General features: G+C 41.5%; 1 protein-coding gene across 1 annotated transcript in view; it reads right to left on the bottom strand.

Moving 5' to 3' along the window:
- Positions 1–12,441, bottom strand: part of LOC308295471 (spermatid perinuclear RNA-binding protein-like) — a gene marked incomplete at both ends in the record, with an annotated part of 54,401 nt that overhangs the window by 30,576 nt on the left and 11,384 nt on the right. The window contains 2 exons of the mRNA XM_080738521.1: positions 1,491–1,647; positions 2,760–2,995. Coding sequence (XP_080594647.1) covers positions 1,491–1,647; positions 2,760–2,995 — 393 coding nt within the window. The remainder of the gene's footprint in view (positions 1–1,490; positions 1,648–2,759; positions 2,996–12,441) is intronic.

Raw genomic sequence — 12,441 nt, 5'->3', positions numbered from 1 at the left:
GAGCTGACTGAGCTGAGGTGATGGTGTACAGTACATGTTAATCCTCCGTCACACAGCTTCTTCCACTGTTGATTCTCATTTCCCAACATTGTTGTCGGGCAGACCAAAAGTCCAAAACTGTTACTTTTCAGGAAATGTGGTTCCCATTTATGAGAAAACATACAACAATGAAATATGGAGATAAATGTTCCTACCGACAGCAATGATATGTAGAGTAATTATGCGCAGTTGACTGTCTAAAGCATGAATGTCACTGAATGCAGTGCCAGTTTGTGATGCCTTGTACTATATACTGTACTGCAGGGTTCCCCAATAGGCGGCCGGCGGGCCATTTGCGGCCCACGGGAGGCTACTGTCTGGCCCCCACCAACGCCAGTAATAATGGTGGTATAAGAGCAGCAACAACCATTTGCGGCCCGCGGGGGGCTACTGTCTGGCCCCCACCAACCAACCCCAGTAATAATGGTGGTATAAGAGCAGCAACAACACTAGTATATCGTCGTTGTCGGGTGGACACCTCGTATCTCCAAATTTGTATGTTCTTTCGCAAAGTAAAGCCCTGCTTCATCATGCAAGGCCGTCGCACAAAAGTAGTGAAAACAGCAGATCTACAAGCACACATCGCCTCGCACTGCGAGGCGTTGTGTGCTTGTAGATCGGCTGTTTTCACTAGCTTAAATCATTTTTTAAATGATAAATGCAAAATGAACGGTTTTGGACATACAAGATTTTCACCCGGCTTGGTACCCTAGACATAATTCGGCCCTTGGGGAAAACTAATTGAGGAACCCTGCTGTACTGTATACGGTGGACTGTCTAAATGTTGTTGACATGTATGTAACTAAAATCTTTGTATACTTGCTGCACATAGGAATTTAATTGAATCTGTTGTTTGGCACTGTAGACATTCCACTGAAGTATGCTCAAACAATTGTATTTTATACAGTATGTATGCATACAATTCTTAAGATCATTTACAGTGCTGTGCTTTGCTTTCATTGTTAGTTTTGAATGTAGTGCATTGGACATTCTTTGGCACAGCTGGTGTATTACTGTGTGCGTGGACGGAGTGTGCATAGGGCTGTCACAATTATTACATAATCGTCTAATCGTGATTATTTGACATTATCGCAATTATTTTGTCATAATCGTCATAATCGCGAATGTTAAAAAATGTCAGAAATAGTGGAAATAGCAGATCTACAAGCTCACAACGCGTCGCATCGCAACGCGTTGTGAGCTTGTAGATCGGCTATTTCCACTATCAATGTTATTTTTTAAGTAGTAAGTTGTCAAATATGTCAGTAATGTATTTGTATATTTAGGTTATGTGTAATATCTACCATATGCAACTTCAAAGCCTAAAAGCCAAACAGAAATGTAATTATCAACGACAAATACACAATTAAATCGTTACTTGCCAATTATTTGAGTGACAATTAATCGTCATGTAAAATGTCATATCGTGACAGCCCTAAGTGTGCATGTACCTGGATCTGCAGGGGCAGGTTGGCACTGATGGTGTACAGCAGCAGCTTGGTCGGCTTCTCTCTGCACATCAGAACCAATTCAAGGTCCGTGTCACCTTTGATCAGCAGGCCCTTGGCTACGAGACCTACACGCATCACACCACACAGCACTGACGAGCTCTCAGGCCCGTGGGTGGGCGGAGAAGTAGTGCCACAATCAGACTCGCTCCCCGCACTGTCGGAAATGACATTCAGGGTGTCAAATTAGCACTTGCCACCAGCAGCAAAATGACAGCTAAAATGAAAATGATTAAGTGTGGCCTGGTAGGTATGCCTAATGTACTTGCTATTGTATCTAGGCTATTAATTGTTAATAGCAAATTTGCTACGATTTTTTTTTGATTCCTCCTCCACTTATGTTGCGTGATATTTCTCAACATTTGTATGAATTCCACTCCCCTGATATTCTATTTCAGCTGAAGCACGGTCAGATCTAGTTATTTCCTGACGTGAGGCACTGAAAATGTAGTGTGGTGCCTTGCTTCACGAGCCAGGCACCACCAATGAATGACCATTATTATTCCCAATGAATGACCATTGGGAATAAGCGCCTATAGTGAACTTTAGCAAACAGCAACATCATGCAAAACATCATTTATTTTACATTTAAAATGCAACAATTTGCAGTCTGGGAGGAAGGACTACTAGATCATGTTTTAATAAAATAGGACTTAAACGGTTAATGATACTCATAGATTTAGTTGATTATAATCAATAAGAAAATATTTGACAGTTGCAGGCCTAGCTGTATTCTCTTCTTACCCTCTTCTTAGCCAGTACAGTGTTTGGCTTGTTTGAGGATATGTTTTAAAACAGTGGTTCTCAACCTGTGGGTCGGGAAAATGATTTTGGGGGGTCCCAGGATGATTAACTTAATGTGCAACATTGTTTTCTCACTCAACAGTAAACAAAGCAACATAAAGTTTAAGTGTATAGAGGGTATCTGCACATTTCTAAAGTGACAATTTAAGGACATTTTAATACCTCTAAAATGACACACAGATCTACATGCTTGTGAGCATGTAGATTTGCTATTCTCACAACAGAACCGTGTTATACAAAATGTAACTCTTAGTGCAAATCAGGGTGGGGGGTCCCCAGTTAAAATAGATTATTTTGGGGGGTCGCGGCCTGAAAAGGTTGAGAACCACTGTTTTAAAATACCATCTGCTGAGGGAGCGTAGACAAAACAAACAATCATAAAGGAAATATCAAATGAGTGCTACATACTTGGTGTTGTCGGTGGATTCCTTAGAGTCATCACTGTCATTTTTATTGTTGGTGGTGGTGGTGGTCTTTCCTGGGGGAAGGTTGAGGTTATCCATCCAATCAGAGACCCTCTTGAGAGCACTCTCCACAGTGGACACCAGCGTCTGCACAGCATCCAGCTCCTCCGTTGACGGGTAGACGCTGGCATGTTTGGCCATGACATGCCGGTCATCGCTGGCAAACGACCTGAACGACCTCTGGGGTTGAGAGTGCAATTCAGTTTATAATTGGTGCAAAAAAAAAAAAAAGATGGTCACCCACACAGTATAGACTCAGATGTCATTAGGAAGCAATAAGAGACTGTCCTTGGCAATGACCTTATTATAGGCAAGGTTACGAGGGGCTACTAGGGAGATTAAAAACCAGATTAACCATCATTAATCATGCATTAATGATGTTTAAGACTGCTGATGTTCACTTAAGGGCCCTGCTATGATTGGGGAGCAACTTGAGTCCTGACTGAAAACTGCCCTTCTGTTGACTCACAACCGCAAAAGCAGTTTCTTTGATCTTCAATGGCACATTGTTAATTCGGCACAAAGCTTGTTGTATAGTATTATTTCCTCGACTTCCTTCCCTCTGCAGCAAAATGAGAACGCTGGCTTCTGGTGTTGGTTGCGATGTGTCAGACTGAAACACTTATCTTACACTGCATAATGACAGCAACACCTGAAGCGACCTGTGCTGCTGCCAATCTGCCAGTGTCTCACATGCAGGCTTCACTACAGCACTGTTTTACATTAACATTTATGACATGTACTTAAGGACAAAGCCCATCTCTCCAAGGGGTGGGGGGAAGAAAAAAAAAGAAGCTGACATGCAATATTGGCTCTGTGTCTGTTTTCTCAAGCCTGACACTGTATGCCAAGCCAAGCGTCCTGTGAGGCTTTCAGTCCAAGGTCAAACATCTATCTCTCTCGCGCGCGCTCTCTCTCTGAGGTCTTTTCCGTCTTCAGCTTCCTCTCCTTCTTAACGGGTGATTCATGTTTACAGAGATTGCGCGTCAGTGTCGCACACTGAAAAGAGCTGACAAGCTCACAACGCATCTCTGAGCTTGTAGATCAGCAATTTTCAGTGCACGCGATAGATACCCGTGTGCAACCAAGTAACACAGTTACTCAGGCTGAACCCTTCTTCCCCTCACCCTCCCTCTCTCTCTGCCTGCAGCGAGTAAGCACCTCTCATTACGGTGAGTTATTTATGATGGCGCTTTAATAATTCATAGGCCAGAGTCTTGGGAGCTTGTGCCGGAGCTACGAGGGTCATCCATCACGACCTAGCTAATCTCCTGCCGCACTGCTGGGGGGCATTCACTGGATCTGTAGCGGTGAGTGTGGGCAGCATCAATAGCCATAACACTCACGTACACACACCATTAACAAGATCTAAATGCAAGATTAAGAATAGTGTGGGTGCAGCCAGATACAGACATTAGGTACAGCCTGACAAGCCGGCCTGGAATACAACACTGTTACTTGGTATCAAGGCAGATCATCGATACCATGGTTAGAGCACCAGTAAAAGACGCTCGTAAAAGGATCTCTATCAGTGAAGAACATGATAATACAATGTGTAAGAATACAGGATTACATTTTGATTGGATTAAAGCATGTTACTTAACAAAAATGTATCATTCATTCACAGATCAACAAAAAATTATTCAATGGAATGGAATAGAACAGAATACAATTTGTTTAAAAGAAAATGACCAGTGATCAATTTAAAAATAAATGATTAGCATTCCTCTAATTAAGGTGCTCAATGACAAAAAAATTACTGCACAGGGGAAGCACACAGATGCAAGCAAACATGGAACTTTGACAGCAAACTTACCATGTCTGTGGTGGAGGGGCGTGTCAGTGGGAGTGGTCTAAGGCAGGACCTTGGTCCCCTGACTCCGCCTCTTCATGCAGTCAACTCTAGCTCGTCAGTCGGCTTCTCAGGTCCAGTGTAGAATAGATGGGACTCAACTGAGATTCACCGCCTGTGCACAAATAGAAGAAAACAAACTAAAACGTCTACATTCTGTTCATTTCTACATAATTATTGTCTCCACCAGCCGAAGGCATGGGGGAGAGTATGTTTTCGTATGTTGCGTCCGCCCGTCCGTCTGTGTGTGCGTCCTCGCTGTTTGTTACCACCTAATCTCAGTAGCCGTTGGCCCGGTCGCTGCCAAACTGAGCACATACACTCCCTGGATGCTAATTCAGAACCTCTGCCCCACATTCTTCACATGGGCCTGTTCTAGCGCCACCAGGAGGCCAATTTGTGCAAAACTACCTTTTGGCCAGTACTCCTACAGATTTTGTCCAAAAATCACGCAAATCGGTAGACAGTATCTCTACAGTCATGTGATCAACATGGATCTGTCTGATTGTCCATATTCCATCCTGATTGGCTGAGATTGGCTTTCAAAGTTTGTAAGATTGGTCGGTTTTGGACAAAATGCCTCAAATCACAAACGCAGAGTGCAATTAACATGAAATCGCGCACACACGTTCCCACTAGGCCGAGGAAGAAATGCCACTTCAAATTTTTGAAATCAGCCTCATGGTGGCGCTATAACAGGCCAATTTGTGGTTTTACCTATAACTCCACCGATCAGTTTCAAACTTTGTAAGCGCACTCCCTAGAGGCCAAGGAAAAACCCTTTCCTTGCATTTTTCACATCAGCCTTTTATAGTTTATTTTTTTATTCACGCTCTGGGACATACTGTATATAGGGTTTAATCTACAGACTTAGCCTGGTTCCAAACCAGAGTGGACTGTTTCTCTGGTCTGGAGTTGAGTAAATGAATCGGCAGTTTCCCGACCCAAAATTGTGTCTCCTCCAATGAGCGTGAGGAGTGGGGGTGGGTTTAAGGAATAACCAATCCGCACCGCAGCCCGTTTTTCCCGTTTGTCATCATCAGAAGACGTGCTCACGAGGAGACTAGATTGGTTTTAGGGAAATCAAAATACCTCCCCCCTCCTCCCCTCCAGAAATCGCCCAAAATAGGGCACAGTGTCAGACTAAAGCGTGAGCCGAGTCTGAAATCAGGCTACTCAGGCTACTACAAACTTTCTCTCTCTAGTTTTAATTAAGATTGTTCCTAAGAGACGCTCAGCTAAAAGAAATAGATTACCTTGAAATTTAAGAGAGTTATTGGGAATGCAGCAAATTGCTCCCATGAGGTAGTCTAGATCTAAGTGTGTGTGTGTGTGTGTGTGTGTGTGTGTGTGTGTGTGTGTGTGTGTGTGTGCATGCACGCACATTGCTCCTGTATGAAATCCCAGGGGACACGGTGGGATCAGGTTGAGCATCAATTGGATTCTCTGTCACCTTGACCTTGTTCTCAATGACAGATAACATGTTTCCTTGCTGCTACTGTTTTACTGTCGGTATATTCTGGCAGCATTTTGATTCAGCAGAGTTAGTTGACTTATTATATTTTTTAAATCAAATTTCAAGGGGAGCTTTTTTCTGTAGTCTGTATTCTTATTATCTATATATTCTATACAGCTACATCCCCATTACTATATAACCACCCTAATTTATATAAAGAACATAGCTCCAAAATCTATAAGGAACCAAGTACAATAATTATGGTCTGTAAATGTAATTTATAATTTATTAAGTGGCAGATGCTGCAGAGTGCACATATTATACCCATGAATTGACAACATACATACTGTACATGACACAGACACAACATGTAAAACAATAGAGACTATACTACACAATTTGTAGTAGCCTTATCTACAGTACTCGCTTTCTAATAACCTCTTTATCCCTGAAGGGAGAGACGATAACATGAAGATAATTATGAATACAGTAATGACTTTTTAAGGACTTTCACGGCACTGCAGCACTGGCAGATGGTTAGCACAGCATGGTGTAAAAAGACAATGCAGTTTAAAAAAAGAACTGTCCTGTGAAAAGTCATCCACACTACAAGCAGAATGCTCTGTTTTATTAAGCATTTACTAATAATAAACTTTATACAGCACTTTTCTGAACCGTGAACAGTGTTACAAAGTGCTTTGCTAACCACTAAAAACAACAATAAATTAAAGACAGAAGGGAAACAATAAAACTGTTTTTCTTTTTCAGTTATTTTTTTCTGCCAACCAAAAACATTTAATCATGAAGATAAATGCTCGCAAGTTGTAACATGCAATGTTAAGTAGAGGAAATAAAGTTGATTAGTGTTTAGAGGCTCTACAATTGTGGCATATAAAACATTACTGCATGGGAGTGGATATTGTGAGAGACCAATCAGTTAAAATAAGTCAGTGTTGCTCAAGGGCCTGTTATAGCGCCACCAGGAGGCTGGGTTTTGCAAAACATTTATTTTTATATTCCTCCTACAGATTTTGTCCAAACATTACACAAATAGGCGCAAAGTATCTCTATAGTCATTAAACCAAGCAGGAGTGATCCGCTTTGAACAAAATGCCTCAAATCCCTACGAGCCGCCATAATCTGCTAAACAAACTAACGTGGGCTGAAATCACATCCATTCCACTTCTCGCAAGACTTGTCACAAAGCCAGTTAGAGACTGTAGCAAGTGTAGCAGCTTGTATGGGACAACTAAGCCATGTATGCGTGTGTAATAGCGATGCACGGTATTATCGGTAGGATATCGATTTCGTCTGATATTATTACAAATTGAATCGTTATCGAACCTAAATCAAAATAATTCAGATATTATTTCACCGATAGAATGGTTGCGAATTTGTGTTTCGCCTTTGTTTTCGAGTATTTGCCGGTTTCACTGATGGGGCCGGGGGGTCTGCGTGATGGGGCTCGGCCCCAGTTGCCCCCCCTCGTGCTGCCGGGCCTGACTCTATGATGGGGGCTGCTGGAGAAACTGGATGACAGGGGCAATTCTGCAAATAGACCTCATGGCCAGTCATTTGGGTACCAGTCATTTGGGTATTGCGATTAACTCATCTGCTGCCATTTAACAATACCTTCGTACTCCAATCCTGCCATGAGTCTCCATAGACTTCCATGTAATCAGTAGTGCACGGATAATGCACACCCATGCCTAGATCATGCACCACGTGTGTCCACATTGCTCACAGCTTTCAAACAAAAAAATCAGAATGGAAATCCGTTCAGGCATTCATGAGTTAACAGCCACTATGTTTTCCTATAATGTAAACAAAAATGGCTGCCATGCTTGAAAGATGGGGTTGCTATGGGGGTTAAACATGCGATTTCGCGATCGCTATCATGCCTACTATCGTTTTTGGGGTCAAAAAAATGTTTTTGAAAAAAAAAAAATTTGATTTTCTTTTTTTTTTTTTTTTCAAAATTCTCGGGTTCCTCGGGCGTGGCAGGGTGGTACATCGCGACATTCTCGGGTTCCTCGTTTTTGGCAGCAAATGAGTTAATATACTGTACTGAAAAAAAAGGCTATGTTATTTTAGTCCGGACTTGTCCTTTAAGACAATGTTAAATCAACACTTTTTGTTTTAACCACAGAAAATATGTTTAAAAGAGCACATACAGGTTTTAAATTTCACAGAAACGTAAGCCTTAATTTAATCAAAAATCCCAAGATGGTAAAAAAAAAATCACACCCAATGTGAAGTGAGCGGTGGTCGTGCTTGCATAACGTCTTCAGACTAACCAGTGGTAGAGACCGCGATATGTGTTCCGCCGTGTGCTTTGAGTCTAGGATGTACTATGGCAAAACGCTGAGGAAAAAGGCTACAGACATAAGACATATGAGACATCACTAGACAAACATGATGCTACGTACACACATTTTGCTATGGCAAAACGCTGAGGAAAAAGGCTACAGACACACGCACAGCCACTCTATGGAGCGGTTTACCACCGCTCAAAAAGCACAGAAAACACATTGCAAACTCACTTCTGCCTTTTTAGGACTACAACCTGTAGCACTCTTTACTGCCAGGGTCAGGGGTCCATTTTCCACTGGGACCAGCCAGTACTACTAAAAATGTGTGCACTCAGGGTGCTTTATGACTTTTTGCGTAAAAGTCATTCAAAACACATGTTCCAACTCCTGTATTCAAAACAGAAACATCACTCAGGTCCAGCAGTGTTTGAAAGCCTGCCCTGTACTCCATTTTGGGGAAGGTTATGTGAACCCAGGGAGGGGTCTATTTTAGGCTATGTTTATTTAGGTCATTTTTACTGCAGGCAACTTTTATGAGCTGGGCTTTTATGTTAGCAGATGACTTCAAATGATACCCCGACCCCGTAACATCCTTCTAGCCACTGCTGTTGTAGAATCTACAACATGATGTGAGGCTTTTGGCTTTTGTTTGAAATATTTCTCCTTAGGCTTAGTACATTTTTATTTAATTTAGCTATTTTGAGTTTACCCCCTTGTTGCATGTTGACATCAACAACATTTTAATAAAGGACTTTTATACGACAATATACCAAAAAGAACTGCTAAAAATCTACTTAATTTCCATGTTATTCAAGATGATGATGAACACTGTGATATGACGATAGGCTCATATACCTGTATGCTGTTGGTGCAACCAGTAAATACAACCTTACATCTTGCAGAGAGCAACTCCACAATTGTATTGGGTTATCATAATCAACCATACAGACGTTTTATATATTTTGAAAATGTGATAACATGCAATTTTCTTTTAGGTATTTATGCAAAAAGCTTTGTCATTCATCTTTAGTGAGAGAGGAGAGGCTCAAAATCATAATCCAGGCTGATTAATCCAGGCAAGAAGACAATCATAGACCAGATTACAGTATACCAGTAAGACTCTCTAATGGGGAGATAAGCGACTGCCAGGTTGCATACACAAACTTTAGAAGGCAATCGTAGCCAATCAGGAGGGAATATGGGAAATGGGACAGATCCATGTTGATGACACAACTTTTTAGAGATACTGTGTACCGCTTTGCGTGATTTTAGGGCACAATTTGTAGGAGCAGTGTCCAAAAATGTGTTTTGCAAAAATCGGCCTCATGGTGGCGCTAGAAGAGGGCCATGTGAGAAATCAGGGCTGGAGGTTGTGGTTTGCCAGCCAAGGAGTGTGTGCACACAGACTATTTCTTTTCCCGTGTTCTCATTAAGTAGTGTTTTGGTGTTCTTCAGAGGCATGCACGTCTCACTCTTCAGTAGAGCCAGTAAAACTAACTATAAAATGTTATATAAGTAGACCACAGCTGGTATAGGAGGGGGACGTGGCTGTTTTGGGAGGGGAAACAGATGAGGCAACACGGTATAAACTTTTCAAACAGGAAGCACTTGTGCTTATGGGCATGGTTTACTTTTCAGAAATACCATAGTAATCTCCCAGACTGTTAAGTGTTCCCCGTTATTATAGCCTAAGCCAAAACAGGGGTAAATGAGTTGATAAAACTGGGAGGAAGACATTGACAGAGGCCTAGGCTATACTTAGCCTATAGTATACAGAGTCTGGGCTGCAAAAAGAAGCAGTTATGTCAACAACTGCATGCACTAGAAGTTCACACAAGTGAAAATGAGTTGTGAAATAATACCAAAAATAAATGTGAATTAGCACCCCCCTCACGTTTTTTAGACTTGAGAAGCGTTTCTTGAGTGATGATGGGACATAGCAGATCCTAATTAACAAGTTGTTTTTTTCACAGACAAGTTGATGAACACACATTTTCATTAGAGAGAGATGAGATCGTGACTGGTGAAGTGATAATTGGAGACCGGAGACTCGACAGACTTATACGAGCAAACAGACAGGGGCAGAACACAAACTTAATCATCCCCTTGCAAATTTTCAAATGGACGGTGGAGGGTATCATGAAGTGATGGTTGGTTACCTGCAGAAGTGTCTGACAACAGTAGATCAACTGACCATGTTTCACTCAAAACGTACTGGAATAATAGGATATCAAGATCTGGTGCCAGGTTTTATGAGTCTCTTCAGTCCGTAAACCGCGCCAGATATTTGCATGACTATTTGCGTACAGTCAACACCCCCGTCAGGAAGCCACAGCTGAGATAATCAGACCCTACTAAAGAAGCCTTTTTGTGAAGCCATACTGAACCACGCTGGGTGACATCGTTTCTCAACCCACTTTAAAACAGCTGCTTTGTTAGGACACATCAGCTTGAAGCTAAAAGTAATCAAAAATAAAGGGAGGGAACGAGAAAAGAATTAGGCCTTCATTAACGCATTGATAGATTTGTGCTGAGATGTAGGACTGAAAACAGTGCAGTAAGCACAATGTTCTTGATCCCCATCCACTACTAAAGGCAGGCAGCATCCGTGTGCAATTGTGTGCATGAGTGCAAGAACAAGGACAATCTCAACATTTCAGTTGTCTTTTTTAATTAGACGGACACATTGGGTAGCAGAACTTCGTCAATATTTCTGTCCTTCAGTGTCCTTAGACCACACAAATCATGTTCTATTTTTGTTTTTGTTTATCCTGTTTTGTATTTAACTTTATAAATTTTATCCCACGATTTTGCAACCCGTTTTAACCCAGTGTCAATTGCCTATGTAATCCTGGGCTCTGCTCTCCCTCTGCCGCGCCTGGGGAGACAACGGACTGACCTCATGCTTCCTTCAATGCATGAGTAGTCCAAGTTGTTTCTTTTCACCTGACAGGGGGGATTTCCCCGGGATGGACGTAGCGCGTGAAAGGAACACGTTATTCCAACCAGTTCGAATCCTGTTTTGTATTTAAACCAAAAACTGCATTAATTCTGCAGTCCTTGCAGTAGCTGCACAATTCATACAATTTTAATCATGATTTTGGCTCCCCACAATTAAATGAACATGATCAAACCTTTTAGTGACATTTAAAATGTGTGCTCTGCACCTACAGTAGAACGCTCAGCTGAAATGCAAATCAAGCACCCTAAATTACTGCCTGGGGGGCCTGAATTTCAGAGCGGATTGCAGGGATTATATTTAATTGATTCCTGCATGTTCAACACTTATAATGCGGGAGATTTCCGCATCACATTCAAAGCGATGTTAATACCAGCCTGTGTTATAAAACAAGGTTCAAGAGTTTAATTCACCGCCATCATGCAAGTACAACGAATGGAGTGAAAGACTCACTATAACGAGAAGATTCACTGAAGCTGTGTTAACTCATTCTGTGCCAGATGCCAAAATGGCTCCAAGGTAGCTGTGCCGAGATTTTGTATGTTTTTCTTTACTATGCAATGAAAAAAAAAGATTTTTTTTTTATAATTTAATAATTTTCCCCACAGAAACAGACACAGTTGTTGTGATTCAGGGGCAAAAAGAATTTTGGCAATCGGACAAATGGTTCCAGAGATAGAGCTGTTTGAATGAAAAAAAGTGTCCATCCACTAGAATGGACACACATGAACACACATTTTCTCAATCAGCTAAACGAGGGAGCGAACACACAAACAGAGAAAAGCATCTCTCTGATCTCAGGTCATTTTGACATCTTTAGAAAAAAAAAAAAAAATGAAAATCTTTTTTTTTTTTTTTTCTATGTAAAAAACACAAAAACCGTCATAAGCCGTCATTGGCACACAGGGCTATTGAAAAAAAACCGTCATAAGCAGTCATTGGCACAGAATGAGTTAATTAGCAGGAATGTAAAAAAAAAAATAAAAGTGAAAACAGTGCTTACACTGAATTTAGGTTAATAAGGACCAATTAAACTTCAATTCAAAA

The sequence above is a fragment of the Nannobrachium achirus genome, assembly GCF_963921795.1.
Source record: "Nannobrachium achirus genome assembly, chromosome: 12".
NCBI classification, from domain to species: domain Eukaryota; kingdom Metazoa; phylum Chordata; class Actinopteri; order Myctophiformes; family Myctophidae; genus Nannobrachium; species Nannobrachium achirus.
The sequence above is the reverse complement of the archived record's forward strand: the minus strand, read 5'-3'. Positions and strand labels throughout refer to the sequence as shown.